A 20,312-nucleotide genomic window follows, 5' to 3' on the forward strand; every position below is an offset into this window, starting at 1 on the left:
GTGTTCTGTCTTTAAAGTCAGATACTCATGTGCCTAACTATGGGGTGTTAGAGGCAGATCTCACCAGCTCTCACCTGTAACAAATAATCTTGCTGAGGTCTTCTTGCCCTCCACTTCAGCAGTATAGACCCCTTCATCATCAAACTGAGAATTATTGATGACAAGAATGTGTTTCTTTCCATCAGCAATGATATCAAACTTGTCAGATGACTTGATTATATCAGGTCCTTTAGACCATATAACATTTGCCTCTCGAGTGAGGACACATTCAAATCGAGCCTGTCGCTTTTCTGGGACCGTGACATCCTTCAGGGGCACGGCAAAGTCAAGTTCGATTTCTGAAAATCAAACATTAAGAATGAGGTTTTTCAGAATGCAGAGGACTATAAGATGAAGTTGAGCACACTCCACGAGTTCTAAAGGCCAATACCTTTTACTGTCAGAATGGCAGTCGTGACTGCATTAAGTGCCTGGTAAAGAACTTCACCGGCCTGGTCCAGTTTGACTTTGAGCAGAGTCAAGAAGCGTTTGCCACCATCTGCCTTGATTTCACACGTCTGAAAAATGGCAGTTTTAGTTAGCATTTGAATGAGATAGAATGTTTCAGATACAGATTTCTACAGAGTCATAAAAATAACTGTAATACTACTAATAAAAATAAGGAAAAGTGTTTTGTCATAAAATTTTTAAAAAATTGCTGAGCTGTCCACAAGTAATGCATCAAATTTCTTCCCCTCTTTGACACTTCAGAAGCTGGAAGTAACTCCATCATTACTGAACCAAATCTGAACGTCAAACCTGATTATAGAATGTAGTTATTTTATATGACTAACAACTTATTTTATTTTTATTGATGTATAGTTGATTTACAATGTTGTGTTAGTTTCTGCTGTACAGCAAAGTGATTCAGTTATACATATGTATACGTTTTTTAATGTTCTTTTCCATTCTGGTTTATCACAGGATATTGAATATAGTTCCCTGTGCTATACAGTAGGACCTTGTTGTTTAACCATTCTATATGTAATAGTTTGTATCTGCTAACGCCAAACTCCCAATCCATCCCTCCCCAATCTTGCCTCCCCCTTGGCAAGTCTGTTCTCTATGTCTGCAAGTCTGTTTCTGTTTTGTAGATAGGTTCATTTGTGTATATGACTAACAACTTAAAATTAGAAATTACTCACAGGTGAGGGTCTTAGAAGTTCTCCCTTCAGTTTCCACTCTCCGGGAATGTCTGCCTCTGAGATTTCTGCTTCAAAGCTTGCACTTTCTTTCTCATAAATGGTAACATCCTCTATTGGTTTAAGCAATTCAACTTCACGATCTGTATTGGTAAACGATGAAATACCATAAGGCTTTCAACAACCTAAAGATGCTTTTGTGTGTGTGTGTGTGTGTGTGTGTGTGTGTGTGTGTATGTACATTGTCTTGCCTCAGGCTCATATACAAAACTTATCTTTGAGAATAAAAGGTAAGATTTTTATACCTCCAAGTGTCAGCTTTGCAGAGCATCTTTTCCCTTCAATTTCCACTGAATATTCATCAATATCTTCTGGCATAGCATTCTTAATTTTGAGGTGTATATGATTTCCATCTCTTACTATCTCAGTCTTATCAGTTGGTTCCAAGGGGATTTCATCATATCCTTTGAACCACTTAATGTTTGGAGTATCCTTTGCTATGACACAGGTGAAAACAGCTGTCCCCTTGGGTTTCACATGCTGATCTCGGATGGGTTTCACCAGCCAGTCTCTAATGACTTCTGTATGACAGTGAGGTCAGAAAGATAATTATGATCTGAACAAGTAATATAAATAACTTCCTTAGTAAATTTCAGAAATAGGAAAAAATTCTCAAAACTGGACATGATTAATCTGTTATGATTTGATATTAGATACCCCCTTAGATAAGGTATAAGACTACTGATATCCTGATACTGGGAAATAAAATTCTCTCTTCTCTTTTCTTCATATAATAATAAGTAGAACTCAATGTCCCAGCCAAGTACTAACCTACTACTTTCACGCAGGATGAGCACTCCAGGTTGTTGGCGTTTTCCACAGTCACTGTGTACGTCCCTGCATCGGAGTCATCTGCATCATTGATGGTCAGGGCCCGCATCAAGCCAATGATGCTGGGCACAATTTTGCCGGGTTTCTCCACCACAATCTTGCCATCCTTCCTCCAGACCACATCACGTTCTTTATTTAACTCGCAGCTCAAGTACAATGGCTGTCCTTTGACCACTGTGACTTCCTCTTCAAGCGTTTTTACAAAACGCACAGGAAGTTCTGTGGAGAATTGTGGTATTAAGAATCTGCAGAGACTTTTCAATACGTACAATCTTTTCAATGAAATAAAACTTGGAAATAAAGAGGTTTTGTCTAAAATGACAGTAAAAGTTGCTATTGAGGTTTACTGTGTTAAAGTTTAATACAGACCATATTCATAAGACTGGAAATTACCTTCGACAATCAGTTTCGCAGTGGAGGTCTTTTCCTTATTTCCCAGACGTAAAACACAGGTGTATTCGCCAGCATCAGAAAGCTGAACATCAATGATATGCAGCTTTCTGTCTTTCCCATCAGCGATGAATCTGTGCTTTGGGCTCTCACGGATATTGCTACCATCTTTCATCCAGCTTGTAACTGCAGTGGAGGGGGAGACTAAACACTCAAAGATTGCAGAAGAGCCAACTGACTCTGCTTCAGTCAAAACAATGTCTTTGATTTCTTTCACAAACTTCAGTGGCACAGCCTTCAGCTGGTAGGTGAACGGAGCTTCGGCAGGCGGTTTCTCTCCACCACTTCCTGGTCTTAACTTTTTCCTTTCAGCTTCTATTGGTGAAGGAGTCTTTTTGGCTACACCTAATTCAAAATAAAATTAAAAGTTGAATTGGCATTTCCATAAGGGTCAGAAAGTGCATATCTGGCTGTCTGCTGGATGAAACCAGTGATAGAGTGACCAGAAGACAAGAAGACTAGGCAACTGAAAGGTCAATTGAAGTTATCCTGCTTTCTTTCAGAAAGAAAATGAGGTGGCATAAGGAATCCATGAATAATAAACGCTCTTCGTTTTCTCAAGTTTTAAAGCCAAATATATAATGTCCAGATTAGCGTCTAAGTATTTTATCTGTCATGTATAAATATCATGTATATGAAGAATGAAACTAGGAACTTATAGGGTTTATTATGCTAAAGTATATATTTTATATATGTATTACCCACTTGAATACTATTAGAGGTATTTAGTTGTAATATCAGAAGACATACTAGTTTTTGCAGAATCAATTAGAAGTCATAAAGATTGATGTAAATTTTGAATTTTTTCCCCCTCGTACAGAAAGTTTCCCTTGAATGTAAAGTTTCCCAGAGCGAAAGGTTACAACTCAGGTACAGGGAAATGAATCTTACCTGTGATGGGAACTTTTGGCTTGGCAGCCTCCTCTTTCGGTGCTTTGGCTTCTGAAATAAAAACAAAACTCCGCATTTAAACAATTTTCAGACTTATTTCATGCTTAGTAGTAAAGCACGTGGGATGAGTCATGCTCTTTATTATAAATAGTAATGCATAAAGAAAAAGTTAGATTTATAGGACTTCCATGGAGAATATTTGGATATTTCCAAGAAGGCATATTCTGAGAATGATGTGACCAAGCTAAATTGCCAATGTTTTTAGGATTAAAAGATTACTTTCAGCAAGTAATTCTTCTCCCATTTCTGGAAGGCTTACTCTTTCCTTGTGAAAAAGAGTTTTATTCTTGCCTAGCTATGTAAAGTATTCTATATGTTTATGTATGTGCTGGTTGTGTGAACCAAGGAAATACGTTTTTGTCAACAAGGAATCAATGTAGGCAAAAGGGAAATGACCCAGAAGTTACTAAAGGGCTTTCTTTATTAAGCTGGGCAGATAAATCCGGAGAAGACTAAAGAAAAAGAAAGGGTCTATGTTCTACAAATGCATGGATTCCTTTGAAGATTTACCTTAATTAGACAATGAACTAAGGCAGAACCAAGACAGTTCCTACACTTAGAGTTTAATTCAGTTCACTCAGGGGCAGTATAAACTGTAGAATCAATTCCCTAGTGTCAGGCCCTGGGGATGTGAGAAAAGCTGTAGTTTTACACATACTCAATCATCTCAATGGCAGTTATCGTCTTTTTCTGAACTAATTAAAGTTATCACATAGAAATCATAAAAGCTTAAAAGAATAATGCCCAAACCACAAATATCAGTGACAAAATATGTTAATATAAATATTAAAATTAAACTACAGCCAGAAGAACATAGTATATTGCCTCATGTTATTAAACACAATAAAACCCCAAATATTTCTATAGGGCTTACTATGTACCAAGCACTGTGCTAAGTGTTTTGCATATATTTAATCCTCACAATAATCCTAGTAGGTAGTTATAGTTATTATTCTGATTTTACAGACTAGGAAGTTAAAATTTAAAGAGATGAAGGAAGTAGCCAAATATCAAATAGTTAGGACGTGTATTTATCAATGATCAATACATGTCAAATCATTTTTGGTTTTGAGATTATCACCTAAGTGATGAACTACTAATAGTTCATGTACAATAATAAGTATTTTGTTTGTACCTGAGATAGCTATATCACTGATTTAGTACATTTAAGAAAATTATTATTGATCTAAATTCTTATATAGATTTAAAGGCTGAACTATGCAGTCCTGTTTTTTTTTCCTGTTCATTGTGGTAAAATATACCTAACATAAAATTTGCCATTTTAACCATAAAATGTACCATTTTAACCATTTTTAATGCAACTTAATTCAGTTGCATTAAGTACATTCACAATATTATGCAACTATCAACACTATCCATTTCCAGAACTTTTTCATTATCCCAAAATGCAATCTTTTTAAAAAATGAGAAATGATTCCTGCAGGGCACATGGGAAATTTGAATCTCCATGGGATTCCTATATGTATGTCCTTAGAGAATATCTGTACATCTTAATTTTCATCAGCACTGAACATATTCATTACTTAATCTCAAAAGCATATAAAGAAATGGTGTTTTGCAGGAATGTACATTTCAATTGAAACACAGTTGGCAGCCATGGGTGAGAGATTATGTTGCTATAGATTAGCAGATGAAGAAAATTTAATTGAGAATTTATATAAGCTCCCACAATTGAAATGATGCCTATGTTTCAACAAAAAGAGAGCTTGATTTTTAATGAAGTTTTTATTAAGCCATCAAAACAAACAAGCAAAAAGAAAACCACAGAATAAGTACCTGCTTTCTCTCCAGCGACTGGCACCGTCACCGGGGCAGCGATAGGGGCTGGTGTGGGCTCCAAAGGAGGTGGTTTGATTATTTTCACTTCTGTAGAAAGATGTCCATTGCATTAATGTATCCTTTGTCACTTCCTAAAACATCATTTGGTGACCTATTTGCCTTCTCTGATGTAACTTTAAAATCTCCTAATAATTGGTTTTTCAGAGAACAATATATTCTAACTATAATAAAATCTATATACAATATAATAATATATTTGAATATATGTAACATATTATATTAAATAAAATATAGCATTATAATCTAATAATACATTGGGACATTAGAAATCATTTGATGCATGCGGACTTTACTCCCTTTTTCTTATTAGCTACACATTAATTGTGTGAAACATGAAGGAATATGCTGTCGACATTGAGGATAAGCTTGCTTACCTGGTTCAGGCTTTGGTTTTGGTTCAGGTGCAGTGAGAGGTATTGCTGGCTTAATTTCAGGCACTAAAACAATTCACAGTAATAAGCAGATTATCACAGTATTTTTGAAGTTTTTCACAAAGTCAAACCAAAATTGGGCATGTTTAACATATCTTGGAAGGTATTAGAACTTGTACACATATAGTCACCAAATCAAATACTCCAAGTTTATTTTGCATTTTAAACAAAATACTTAGAAAATATAGTAAGGCAGTTTTACTGGTTCTAATGTTGTTTTTCATCTCATTGCCCATAAATACAATTGTTTTAGTTTTTAAAACTTAGTAATTTGGGCTTCCCTGGTGGCGCAGTGGTTGAGAGTCCGCCTGCCGATGCAGGGGACATGGGTTCGTGCTCCGGTCCGGGAAGATCCCACATGCCGCGGAGCGGCTGGGCCCGTGAGCCATGGCCGCTGAGCCTGCGCGTCCAGAGCCTGTGCTCCGCGACGGAAGAGGCCACAACAGTGAGAGGCCCGCGTACCGCAAAAAAAAATATTTAACAAATGGGTGGACATGAGGCAATTGCACATGAGAGTGAAATGGTAAAGAAAATTAAGCTGGATGAGATGAGCGATCAAGGTCATGTGTTCAAATCTTAATGCCAGTGTAATGATATTTTAATTGATGCATATTTGTATTTTTAGAGACAACTAAGAAAATGCCAGAAAGTTTGTACCTTTTGCTGGTTCAGGAACTTTCCTTTCCCTTTTGGTAACAGTAGCTGGAGGTGCTTCAACCTCTTCAACAGCTTTTGGAGGTGGTTCTGGCACTTTAAGATAATAAGATGATTTTCTAGCGTTATTTTAGGATTTGAATCCTTTGAAATCAACTGATCTGAAATCATCAGATCAAACTTTTTGCAAAAGCTCTATTGATGGCTTAAAAAACCCCTTATATTCTATCAATTAATTTCTATTTTCTCTTCTTGACTCTGCTTCAATTTATTTTTCTTTCTTTTATTTCACCTATACTTGCCTCCCAACTCCATTATCTCTCCCTTTCTAAATCGCTTCAAAATATTTCCAAATATATACTCTTTGTGACTAGGTGAATGATAAAAATCAGCCCCCTTAAAAGCCCCCAAATTTTATGAAACATTTCTGACACCTTCCCATGAAGTCATTTTGCAGCCAACTTGATTATTTCACAACTGTTTCTACCGGAAAACTTAAGTGACAAAGTAATAATAATAATAAAGTTCAGGGAAATGCATGAATATATGTGAGTACTATAAAAATATTTAAACAGAAAGCAGACAATGGAAAACAGACTATGTGACAGATGAAATATGAAGCTACATTTATATTTAAATCCATTTATGTTTACAAGGTAAACTTTTTGTTAAATGTCCATTTTGTTAAAAGATAATTTCACAAATTGTTACTGAGATTCCTACCTGCAGGTTTTTTAATTTTTTCTACTTCTTTACGTTCTTCTTTAGGTTCTTCTTCAGGTCTCTTTCTTAGAACTTAAAAGACAAAAATATTTATATGTAAACCAAGACAAACAAATGAAGATGTTGAATACATTTGACAAATGCAAATAATGTACAAAGCAAGGAAAGTGAAAAGCATGCAACCTAGTGCACCGGGGAACTTGGTATTTACACTAAAAATGCTTAAAAAAAAATCAAAGGTTGTTACGTTAATTAAAACAACACTCAGAGTCACTTTATATCTATGTAGATAGTCTGTTCAGAGTTAAATCTCTGGTAGAAATGACCCAAACACAAAATGAATAATTTGAATAGCAACAAATTCTAATCACAATCCAATGCCATAATTTAATGAGAAAAGAAGCATTTAAGTAAGTATAAAGTTTACTGAAGTGGAGTTGGCCAAAGAAATGTAGCCTAGAAATAAGTAATTGTATGTGAAGAAAATGTTAGAATTTGATTCTTCATTCAAATATCTTGTTTCTAATTCTTTAATATTTTATAAGTCAAAAAAAGTTCAGGTTTTAGAAAATGTTATTTATTAGTTGTGGTAATCCTGTGTTAACACTTTTTAAAACTGAATGCTGAGTTTAGGCTTAAATAGTTTGGTGTAATTTAGAGTATTTAAGAGGTTTAGTGTATTTTACTATATAATTTGATTATGAAAATGGCAGCTACGGTCATTAGTTTAGAATATTATCAATTTAGTCATGTCTATTAATGTTGTAAATTTCAAGATACTCTGCTCACAAAATTTGTCTTCCTTTAAAAAGATGGAAATGATTACATTTAATTTTCAATACAACTACAAATGAATTTTGATAAATTGGGAATCTAATTTAAAAGAAAACCAAAGGACAGAAACATTTTGTAAGCTTTCAAGTCTTTTGTGTGTGTATTTGAAGCTGATATAACAGTTGAAAAATACTATACCGCTTTTGAGAACAGCTTCTTCCTTTGGTTGAGGTTTAGGTTCAGGAAGTAATTTGCGAACTTTCTTTTCACCTCCAAGCACTTAAAAGAATATGATTTAAATTTTGAAGTGAATTCATATAAAAAGTAAATTTCAACAAGAAAAATGTCTCTTTCAAAACTAGTAACTACTGTATAAGTAATAATTTTTGTTACATATAAATATCACAGAATTTGAAAGCAAAGAGTACACTTCAAGTTGTTTCCTCTGCAAACGTCTATATAACCTTGTGATGAAATTCAGTTGCATTAACTACAGGCAAATATATTCATTCATCTTAAAAGTGTCTATATTGACTTTATGAATCTTTCATCAAATACAAGGTTCTTGACAGCATCTTTGCCCCAATCTGCAATTGTAGATTGCCCAAATCTACTCTGATATCTCTCCGACCATCAACTATAGTAGGTGTTAGTGACATTATTCAATCTTCTCCACTGATGAGAGAAGAAACCAAAAGTATCTGGAGTTTGATAAGTTTCTTAAGAAGCATCCTTTCTTAAGGTCCCCTTTTTGAACTAATACTAACCTGAAATTATAGAACTATAGAATTTGAAAGCTGGTGTTAGAGCTTATTTTTAATGAATAAGAAAATGTTCTTGAATTTAAACTAAAACGGACCCAAGGAATTCCAAATTAATCCCATCTTTAGTGAATATCAAGCATGGCAGATGATACTATATACAGCAGCCTCCTATTACTACTGTAGCCCTAATGGTTTTGAATGGGAAAAAAGAAAAAAGAGAAACACTTACTGATTACTGAACCATTTTACCTCTCTACTAATGTCAATTAAAATCTAATTTAGGGCTTCCCTGGTGGCACAGTGGTTGAGAGTCCGCCTGCCGATGCAGGGGACACGGGTTCGTGCCCCGGTCCGGGAAGATCCCACATGCCGCGGAGCGGCTGGGCCCGTGAGCCATGGCCGCTGAGCCTGAGCATCCGGAGCCTGTGCTCCGCAACGGGAGAGGCCACAACAGCTAGAGGCCCCCGTACCGCGAAAAAAAAAAAAAAAATTCTAATTTAAAGCATTATTTATTGGTATCATGTAACATTATATTTGCTCACACACCTACAATCTGAATTCTTAGCTATTTCTAAATTTCCCATTTGGTGCTTTAAAAAAGACATTTGCAATTCATTAAAAAGTTTCTGTTTTATGTGAAAACACAGCCATGCCTGTCTCTTACTTCAAATTTTAAACATGCAGAAGGGAAATATGTAAATATTTCACTTTAAATAATGACTTTTTTCTGCCAAGTACTGATATTTTAAGTAAAATTTCACAGTTAAACATTAAATTTTTTTATCCATGATAAATTGTGCTGGCCTTTGATACTATTTTCAAGTTACCAATATTCGTAATGTAAACCATTTTCGTTGATCAAACTGGAGATGCCCATGCATTTAATTAACATACGTTGGAATGGCATAATATCCTTTTCTTATTTAATGGATATAGTGAAAATATATCTTTGTTTTTCCATATTATTATTTTATTTTTAAGATCTTACTGACATATGAGACTCAGGTGTAGAACACACCACTGTAGTTATTACTTTTAAAGTCATTATATGTCATTACATGTCATTTTAATATTTGCGTGGCTTTGTAATAATCCTTTACTGGTTAACATCCATAGTAATATTATTTTGTAATCTCCATTTTATAAATCAGGAAATATACATTCAGATGGGTGATTTTTACAAAATTCCAGAGTGAAACAAGAACAGATTCAACTTATGAGTCTGGATGTGTTAATTAAACAGAACACTGGTTACCCACCATACTTACTGGAAAAGTTCACAATTTTAATTTTAATAGATGTTTTATGATTCATTTATTTTTCTTTAGGGTCTAAGTTTAGATAGGGAAAAATATTGTTTAAAGAGAAATAAATTTTGAAAAAATGACCTGCAGTGATAATGAAATTTCCCTACAACATGAGATCTGTACACCTGAAAGAATGTCTTGGAGTCCATGAGAAAAAAGAGATAGGAGAGCCACAAGGAAATCCCTATGAATCATCTTAATAGTATAGAAGGAGAACAGGACTTATTTTTAGTGCTTATAACACTGGCTAAAATATTGTTGTTCAGGTGAAATTGCAAAGCATTTTAATCTAAGACATGTCCTGATATTAATGTCAGCTAACCAGTAAAATTTAATATTTTTGAGTTTAGGAAAATGCAAGGAGACATATGTAGATGAGACAAAGAAAAAAACATCTACTCAGGAATGTATGAAATTGATGGGAGACAAAGAAAGCAATACTCATGAACCAGGACGATAAAAGCTACAAAAATACAAGAAATCAATGAGACTACTCTGATTATTTTAAAAAAGGAAAGAAGAAGAACATTCTAGAAAGCAGGAAGAGTAAGGAGTCCGATGAAGGGATACTGCATATGAGTGTTTTCTAGACTGTGAAATACCTTTCAGAGGTGTAAGCTCCACTGCTTCCAGAACCTCAGGTTTTTCAGGAACTTTCTTCTTTGAAATAGCTTTAAAGAAGATGATCTTACTTTCATTATTTGTTTATTTAGTCTTATCTGAAGCAAATGATTAAATACGTGCTCTAAGAATCAAAACCAGGCTTTGCTTATAACTCAAAAGCATTAATAACAGCCAAGAACAGCCACTGAAGAACATACAAGAAGCGTTCAAACCATGAAAACAGATTGCAGTTTTACTCCAAACTTGAGTAGTAAGTTAAAGTCTGGCTGAGAAGGAAGATAATTTTTGTTCTTTGCAGGAGGAGGAAATCTTCCTTTGCATATAAATTTTACATGAAGGGAAATGTATTTAAGTGTGTGTCCTCATGGAATATATTAACCAACAGATATGTAGCCTTTTAAGAAGTGATCAATTTTTCTATGTCTGATTAAAAATGCCAGAAGCTTCCCCTACAGGTCAAGAGGGTTGTAGAGAGGCAAGAAAGAAGTCTTACCATGGAAAATTCTGGCTTTGTGTACATGTGTAGGTGAGTATGGGAAAATTGCTCACCTAAGATTATATCTAGATTATTTTAGATTGGGAAATCTCATGACACCACAAATAAGACAACATTTTGTTGAAATAAAAAGAATAATATGATTTTGCTAGTTTATTCCAGCTTTTAAAGATGCTATTTAAAAAATTAAGTAATGTTGAATCAATTCAAAGAGAAACCTAAATGCAAAGAGAAAGAAAGGAAGTTTAACAATGGGAAGAGATGCTGGATATCAAATGTATCCATAATCGCTCTTTCTAGATATGGTGAGGACAACCACGGAACACAATTGGGTTTTTATTAAGTTGCAAAAAAAAAAAAAAAAGTGGGGAAGCAGTGCCAGAGCGTTCATATACCTTCCTTTCATGGTTTATGAACACATCAGCTATTGGATGCCACAAATATATTATCTATAGTATATTTTAAAGCATATGTCATTCTTTAAGAACAAAGTTTTGGCTTTTGTATAAATTTGCTACTGCAAAATTTAAAATATCTTGCAGAATTTTCTTCTACATTCCACATGCACAAGATCCCAAAGATATGCAGAGCAACCACGCTTTGAAATCAGAAAATCCTTTCACCCCACTCTGCATGAGAAAGTTAGTTGGACAGCCCCTGGATTGAGATGGCCAGGATGAAGCTAACAATGGTGTACTTTCTGACTCTTGGGGCAGCAGGCATGGCCCAACAAGGCACCCAGGGCAGCATAAAACACAGGTCTCTATGGAATTCCCACAGATTGATCATGTCCGAAAGTACATATTTTAAAAATACATTTCTTGCAAGCAACACTTCAGATGTCTGGATAGAAGTTTGGAGCAGGTTAATAAAACTTTGGAAGTGGCATTTTATACCTTTAAGCTGGAACATTTTCTCCTTCAGGTCTTCCTTAGGTGGAGCTGGAGGAGGAGCTGGGGGCTTTGGTTTGGGTTTTGGTTTCTCAATAACTTTCTTTTCAGGTTCAGGTTCTTAAAAGAGCATTTCAGGAGTATTAGTATAGGAATATGTTAATTGGTATGTGGATATACAGTATATTCAGTAGAAATTTTGGTATATTTATGAAGTAAAAAGTTTGCTTTTTTGGATACATATTATTGGTATCCAACATAAAATGTAAAAGTGTCCAGCATAAAATATAAGAATATCAACACTGTACATAGATAATGAGAAATACGGCACAGGCACTAATAAAAACAACAAAGGAAGCATCCATATAAGCCACATTGATGTGAAATAAATAGTACAAATGACATGAATACATAAGACTGAGATGCACATTTAAAACAGAATATCTTACATACAGGTGCAAAGAGACGTACTGTACACGTAGAACAACGCAAAACACATATGTATCAGATGAAGAATATGGTGATGAAGACTTAAGCCCAATTAACTGAATACCTTGTACTGGTATTTCTTCAGGCTGTGGTTCAGGTTCAGGTTCTTCAGGCTTAACATACTTTTCAATTTCACGTTCTTTAAAGAATGGTGACAAAGGATAAGAGACTGTAATATAAAGTTCTTCACAAAGACTCATAGAAATTTCACATAGATGCAAAGATGACAGTCACAAAAACAAAAATACACAAATTCACTTACATAGAAAAAGAGGTAAGATTTCTATTTTCTTATACTCAAGCTTTCTACTGACTATCTGATGCATGTTGATGGCAAATGAGATGACTTTTAATATCTGGCGTTGGGTTATCATTTGAGGATCCAATACAATTATTCCAGTGTTGTCTCAGTAAACTGTATCTTTTAGAATTATAATTACCATCAAGAATAATCAAAGATTCTACTTCAAAAGAAGTATAATGATTCGAAAAACAAAGCAGTCAAACATGTGCTAGAATGCTTTTATATAAAATTTCAAGAAGGAATGTTACCCTATAAATACTTTTGTATTTCTAACAGGAGTTTTCAAGGGATTTAAAAAAAATTATATTTATATAATATATATCTACCTTCAACAGGGGGAGTCACTTTTCTACCAATGGTTATGGATGCTCTTTCTTCATATATTATTTCCTCAGGAGACTCTTCAACTTAAAAAACACAGTGTTTTATATTTTAGACTGAATTCAGAATAGAATACTGCAACTGCTAAGTTTCAACATATCAACTTAGTTACACATTATAACATATTCTTCAGAAGACTTCAAAAATACCAATAATTTCACTACATAAGACAGACAACAGATAAATACAAATGATCCATCTACAACCAAAGCAAGATGATGAAGACAACTGTCATCTTTCCAAGATTTATAGAGCAGTCATGTACCTTGGACGGGTGGAGCTTCTGGTTCTTCAGGGGTAGGAACTGACACTTTCTCTTCTGTGATGACTTCCTTGGGAACTTCAGGCACTTTAAAGATATTGATTTTGTTTACTATTAAGAATTTAGAAGGTGTATAAGATACTGCAAAGAGCAGGCAAAGAATACATGGGAAAGTACTTCATCTTATAAGACTGTGGGGAAACTGGCTTTGGAGGCAAGGCACCCTTTTTTATAAATGAGTCTTGGCAGCCTTCTTCATTTATTTCTCTTCCTCTGTGTACCCTTAAGTGTAGATGTTCTCCACTGGTCTACTTTGATGCTTTGAAAAATTGGCTCTACATTCTTTGAGCAATCACTCCTGCACTCTCAACTCTTATTTCCATGGTGATAACTTCTAGATCTACATCTCCAGCCCTGATCTTCCTAAGTTCCAGATGCACGTTCCCAACTTCCATACTTGAAAAGTGAACAATATATTTACTATCTTCTTTCTAATATTAATTTAGTTTGGGGACCCAATGAACCATCCTCATGGCTTAGCTTCAACCCTTACAATCATCTTGGGCTCCTCTATTTCCCTAATTGCTTTGAGAATAGACACCAACTCAATCTCCACCTCTCTTAAATCCAATCTCCTTTTCCATCTCTATCACCACTGATCTTGTCCAATTTTTGAAGACCTTAAGTAACTGCAGTGGCTCTTTTCTATTATCATCCTTTTCTAAGAGTTTGAACTGCTGTCAGTTATCTGAAGCCCAACTCCTTTTAATTTATACACCGCTGAAGCTTCCTATTGCCCACAGACTAAAGTACATGCCTTATACTGGCATTCAAAGAACTCCAAAATATGACTGTCATCTTTATATCCAGCCTTATCTCTCAGGATAGGCTGGATTTCTCCTACTTGTCTGTCTCATTTTCTCTCTTTGTCTTCATTATTTCCCCCTTCTTTTCTGTAAAATTTGTTTTTGCATATACTTATACTTCAGTAATTTTTGCTCTAAGAACTACTATTAAGATGTGCAGACAGCATTCAGAGAAATACATATTTTTTTCTTCATGGTAGGTACCTTTTTCTCGCCGGACTTCTGGTTTTTTGGTAACAGGCACAGGTTCCTTCTTTACCGGAACAAGTTTCTTGGGCAGCTCAGACACTTTGAAGATATTAGTTTTATTTTTAAAAGAATATTTAAAGATATTGAAAAAAATGTTAAGAATAAAGAAACTATAATTAACAGAGCAGCATTAAAATTAATGAAAGCAAAATAAGGACATTTTTGTCCCTAACAATGAAGACAACTTATTGGATTCCACTTTAAGATATCAGAGTACTTTAAAAAAAATTATGATGTCAATGATTATGTGAATACCTTTAACTTCTGGTGTTTCTGGCTTCTTAACAGTTGGGACTTTCTTCACTGGGACAACTTTCTTTGCCATCTCAGGTACTTTAAAGATATTAGTAGCGTTTAATAATATAAAATTGCAAGATGCAATATGTACACATAAACTTGATAAGTCTGTTCAGCACTGTAACATACAGATGACAGTTCAACACATAATACAGCACAATACAAAATAAGGAAAGAATGTCAAGTTTTAGACAGCACACAAAAATGAAGTAAATATTTATTTTACTGTAAGTACCTTTAGGTGGTGGAGGTTCTGCTTTTTTGATGACAGGAACTTTCTTCTCTGGAACAATCTTCTTGGGCTCTTCAGGCACTTGAAAGATAGGAATTTCTTTTAGAGTTAGATGATGACAGTGAAAAGTTTAATGCTATGAATAAATAAAAAAGATCACACATTTCTTTGCTATGCACATTGTTAAACTCTGTAGGACAAAAGTTTTATGTGTGCAATTGACTTTTGTTCTCGCCAATGAGGTCAAATGTTAAGGAAGGAGACAGAAGACAGATTTTACCTTAAATAAGATATATAATAGACATAAAAATCAAATGATGTATTTTCCCATTCAATGAATCCTGTCTTGTACCTGCCGGAGGTGGGGCTTCTGGTTCCTTCTCTTCTGCAACAGGAACTGGCTCTTCCTCTTCAGGAGCAATTTCTACAGGTTCTTCATATACTTTAAAGATATAGTTAATTTTAGTTGAATGTGTGGAACAATATTCTAAAATGCATAAAATGCAACACACAATAAATAGTCATCTTGATTTCTTCCCTTGTTTCTATTAATATCGTTTCTCGTTTTTGTTAAGATGAAATCCATCTTGTTTGACTGATTTCTGTTTCTATTGATTTGAATGCTTGAAAAGCCCTTTTGGTGTTTAATGTTATTTATAGTCATTAGTTTTCCTGTCCTACTTTGTGTGCGTTAGAGAAGCTTTGTTGAAACACCTTATGATGGCCAGTGTAGATACCGCTGACTGATGACCCAAAATAGATTTGAGATTGGAGCTAATTAAGAATAGTGAAGTAAGACAAATAATTAAAGGACAGAAAATGACCAAGAGATACTGAATTAGAAAAGAAGAGGAACAAGGCTTAAATTAAAAACAGTCATAAGTGGTAAGCTCATAAATGGCATTACCTATACCTTCTGGAGGAGGGGACTCTACTTTCTCTGGAACAGGGACGACTGGTTTCTCTTCTAAGACAGGTTTCTTTGGTACCTCTGGCACTTAAAAGATATGAGTTGGTTTTACTTCTGGGTAGTTGAGAAGTACATGAAATTTATACCATATCTAGTTCACATCTAGTTCAAATAACCCAGGGAGAGATCCAAGAACAAAATTCACGATTAGGCCAGTGATCTGTTCTTGGATCCACATAGTGGGAAGACAATGTAGCCTATTAAGATTAACAGAACCATGTTAGTAAACTCTTCTAATACTTATAACAGATGTACCAGTTTTTTTTTTTTAGTGATGCTATTTAAAAACATTTAAAACCCTAAACATCCAGTATAGTAGGTTTGTAGTTTTTAATATAAGATGTTTGACAAACAAAAGGGTTTCCTATAGTAAGTGACTTTTGAGACCAAGAGTGAGTGCTTTTCTACAGAATCTCATTAGTAACATGTACCTTTAGCTGGTGGGACTTCGGGCTTTTTGGGAACAGCTACTTTCTTTTCTGGAAGGACTTCTTTTGGAACTTCAGGCACTTAAAAGATATTAGTATTTTAACATTATGAAGAATCACTTGTAAATGCTCATCACATTTACACAGAGCAAAACACTTTTCAAGAGATAAAGGCTGTATCCACCTCCATGAAACAGTGGACAGTTACGAGTACCTTTAGCAGGTGGGACTTCTGGTTTTTTGGGAACCACTGGAGGCACTTTCTTTTCAGGAACAACTTCCTTGGGCACCTCGGGCACTTTAAAAGACATTAGTAGTTATTAGCTCATAGTTTCAATGACATATGGAAATCATTAAGCGGAGCAGTAGAACATAGCTTTTTAACGACAGACATTTTTCTGTAGGAAGCAGTGGCAGTGGGAAATACCTTTTGCTGGTGGTGGTTCAGGTTTCTTGGCAATGACGGCAGGTGGTTTCTTTTCTGGGACAGGTTTCTTAGGTGGCACGGTCACTAAAGATATTAGAATTTATGTTTTAGAATCAGTGAAGAAGAGTGAGAAACAAGAGAAAAGCCCATAATGCCCAGAAGTTTTGTGACAAGAAGAGCTAAGATTGGCAAAGGCAACCTAGCAGCTGGCCAGTACCTTTTGGAGGAGGAACAGGCTCTGGCTCTTCCACGACTTCAGCTGGAGGCTCTTCTGGGGCAGTTTCCTCAGGCTCCTCATGCACTTTAAAGACACAAGCTCATTTTAATGCTAGAACTGACTAAAGTATATGAAATATTTTGCAAAAAGATTTTTACAGCACTAAGAAGAGAGTTTTTCTTTTTAAAAATACTGGTTTGGAGAGTTTCATGATTACCTGCTGGGGGAGGACTTTCCGGTTTGGGAGGAATAGCTTCAGGCACCTTCTTTTCTGGGACAGCTGCCTTTGGCACCTCGGGTACTTTAAAGAGATTAGTATTTTCATGATTAGCCAGAGTAAAGACAAACAGACAGTGTCAAACATAGCAACATGGAGGTGGCTACCTTTGGATGGTGGGACTTCTGGCTTTTTAGGAGGCATCACATGTACTTTCTTCTCAGGGACAACTTCCTTGGGAGCCTCAGGCACTTAAGAAATATTAGTAAAATTACATTTAGGAGTTATGAGACCATGAGATCAAAATGTTTTTGAGAGCAGAAAAGTTTTATGTTCTTAAATCCAAGGTAAGTGACAGCTACCTGTAACAGGTGGGACTTCTGGCTTTTTAGGAGGCATCACAGGCACCTTCTTTTCAGGGACAACTTCCTTGGGAGCCTCAGGCACTTAAAAGATATTAGTAAATTATACTTAGGAGTTATAAGATCACTGGAACAAATATTTTCCAGAGAAGAAGAGGTATGTCTTTTTAAGACTAAGATCAGTGACAAATACCTTCAGCAGGTGGGACTTCTGGCTTTTTAGGAGGCATCACAGGCACCTTCTTTTCAGGGACAACTTCCTTGGGAGCTTCGGGCACTTAAGAGATGTTAGTAAAATTACACTTAGTAGTTATGAGATCACTGGAACAAACATTTTCAAGAGCAGAAGAACTATGCCTTTCTAAGCCTAAGGTTCATGACAAATACCTGTAACAGCTGGGACTTCTGGCTTTTTAGGAGGCATCACAGGAACTTTCTTCTCAGGGACAACTACCTTGGGAGCCTCAGGCACTTAAAAGATATTAATAAAATTACATTTGAAGTTATGTGACCACTAGATCAAAATGTTTTCGAGAGCAGAAGAGTTTTATCTTCTTAAATCTAAGGTGAGTGACAGCTACCTGTAACAGGTAGGACTTCTGGCTTTTTAGGAGGCATCACAGGCACCTTTTCAGGGACAACTTCCTTGGGAGCCTCGGGCACTTAAAAGATATTAGTAAAATTACATTTAGTAATTATGAAACCAATGGAACAAACATTTTCAAGAGCAAAAGAGTTATGTCTTTTTAAGCCTAAGGTTCATGACAAATACCTGTAACAGGTGGGACTTTTGGCTTTTTAGGAGGCATCACAGGTACTTTCTTTTCAGGGACAACTTCTTTTGGAGCCTCAGGTACTTAAAAGATATTAGTAAATTTACATCTAGTAGCTATGTGACCACTAGAACAAAATATTTTCAAGAGAAGAGTTTTATCTTCTTAAATCTAAGGTGAATGACAGGTACCTGTAATAGGTGGGGCTTCCAGCTGTTTAGGAGGTGCCACTGGTGCTTTCTTTTCAGGGACAATTTCTTGAGGAACTTCAGGCACTTAAAAGATATTAGTAGTTTTATGCTTAGCTTAAAGAGATCAATGGACTAAAAGTATTTCCAAGAGCAGAGGAGGCATTTCTTCTATAGAATAAAGACTGGGGTGAAAAATACCTGAAACTGGTGGGACTTCTGGTTTTTTGGGCGGTGCCTTGGGAACTTCCTTTTCTGGGACAACTTCTTGAGGAACTTCAGGCACTTGAAAGATATTAGTAGTTTTACGGTTAGGTTAATGAAGAGCAATGAACTAAAATCATTCTCAACAACTCAAGAGACATTTCTTCTGCAGAGTGATGTCTGGGCCAACATGTACCTGTGACAGGTGGGGCTTCCGGTTTTTTGGGCGGTGCCTTAGGAACTTTCTTTTCTGGGACAACTTCTTGAGGAACTTCAGGCACTTGAAAGATAGTAGTTTTACGGTTAGGTTAATGAAGAGCAACGAACTAAAATCATTCTCAAAAACTCAAGAGACATTTCTTCTGCAGAGTGATGTCTGGGCCAACATGTACCTGTGACAGGTGGGGCTTCCGGTTTTTCGGGTGGTGCCTTAGGAACTTTCTTTTCTGGGACAACTTCTTGAGGAACTTCAGGCACTTGAAAGATATTAGTAGTTTTACGGTTAGGTTAATGAAGAGCAACGAACTAAAATCATTCTCAAAAACTCAAGAGACATTTCTTCTGCAGAGTGATATCTGGGCCAACATGTACCTGTGACAGGTGGGGCTTCCGGTTTTTTGGGCGGTGCTTTAAGAACTTTCTTTTCTGGGACAACTTCTTGGGGAACGTCAAGCACTTGAAAGATATTAGTAGTTTTACGGTTAGGTTAATGAAGAGCAACGAACTAAAATCATTCTCAAAAACTCAAGAGACATTTCTTCTGCAGAGTGATGTCTGGGCCAACATGTACCTGTGACAGGTGGGGCTTCCGGTTTTTCGGGTGGTGCCTTAGGAACTTTCTTTTCTGGGACAACTTCTTGAGGAACTTCAGGCACTTGAAAGATATTAGTAGTTTTACGGTTAGGTTAATGAAGAGCAACGAACTAAAATCATTCTCAAAAACTCAAGAGACATTTCTTCTGCAGAATGATATCTGGGCCAACATGTACCTGTGACAGGTGGGGCTTCCGGTTTTTTGGGCGGTGCTTTAAGAACTTTCTTTTCTGGGACAACTTCTTGGGGAACGTCAAGCACTTGAAAGATATTAGTAGTTTTACGGTTAGGTTAATGAAGAGCAACGAACTAAAATCATTCTCAAAAACTCAAGAGACATTTCTTCTGCAGAGTGATGTCTGGGCCAACATGTACCTGTGACAGGTGGGGCTTCCGGTTTTTTGGGCGGTGCCTTAGGAACTTTCTTTTCTGGGACAACTTCTTGAGGAACTTCAGGCACTTGAAAGATAGTAGTTTTATGGTTAGGTTAATGAAGAGCAACGAACTAAAATCATTCTCAAAAACTCAAGAGACATTTCTTCTGCAGAATGATATCTGGGCCAACATGTACCTGTGACAGGTGGGGCTTCCGGTTTTTTGGGTGGTGCCTTGGGAACTTTCTTTTCTGGGACAACTT

The 20,312-nt window shown here is 35.8% G+C and overlaps 1 protein-coding gene across 1 annotated transcript in view; it reads right to left on the reverse strand.

Moving 5' to 3' along the window:
- The window catches only part of TTN (titin), a 281,341-nt gene that overhangs the window by 109,785 nt on the left and 151,244 nt on the right, over nt 1–20,312 (reverse strand). Inside the window, exons 155-179 of the mRNA XM_049712583.1 lie at nt 20,051–20,134; nt 18,860–18,943; nt 17,891–17,974; nt 17,336–17,419; nt 17,119–17,202; nt 16,902–16,985; nt 16,689–16,772; nt 16,478–16,555; nt 15,990–16,073; nt 15,429–15,518; nt 15,080–15,157; nt 12,003–12,116; nt 10,589–10,657; nt 8,114–8,194; nt 7,142–7,213; nt 6,422–6,514; nt 5,708–5,770; nt 5,271–5,360; nt 3,414–3,464; nt 2,466–2,867; nt 2,013–2,291; nt 1,487–1,762; nt 1,185–1,324; nt 431–557; nt 75–338 (exon numbers count right to left, since the gene is read on the reverse strand). Of these exons, the coding sequence (XP_049568540.1) occupies nt 75–338; nt 431–557; nt 1,185–1,324; nt 1,487–1,762; nt 2,013–2,291; nt 2,466–2,867; nt 3,414–3,464; nt 5,271–5,360; nt 5,708–5,770; nt 6,422–6,514; nt 7,142–7,213; nt 8,114–8,194; nt 10,589–10,657; nt 12,003–12,116; nt 15,080–15,157; nt 15,429–15,518; nt 15,990–16,073; nt 16,478–16,555; nt 16,689–16,772; nt 16,902–16,985; nt 17,119–17,202; nt 17,336–17,419; nt 17,891–17,974; nt 18,860–18,943; nt 20,051–20,134 (3,039 nt within the window). The remainder of the gene's footprint in view (nt 1–74; nt 339–430; nt 558–1,184; nt 1,325–1,486; nt 1,763–2,012; nt 2,292–2,465; nt 2,868–3,413; nt 3,465–5,270; nt 5,361–5,707; nt 5,771–6,421; nt 6,515–7,141; nt 7,214–8,113; nt 8,195–10,588; nt 10,658–12,002; nt 12,117–15,079; nt 15,158–15,428; nt 15,519–15,989; nt 16,074–16,477; nt 16,556–16,688; nt 16,773–16,901; nt 16,986–17,118; nt 17,203–17,335; nt 17,420–17,890; nt 17,975–18,859; nt 18,944–20,050; nt 20,135–20,312) is intronic.

This window comes from Orcinus orca, chromosome 7 (assembly GCF_937001465.1).
Source record: "Orcinus orca chromosome 7, mOrcOrc1.1, whole genome shotgun sequence".
NCBI classification, from domain to species: Eukaryota; Metazoa; Chordata; class Mammalia; order Artiodactyla; family Delphinidae; genus Orcinus; species Orcinus orca.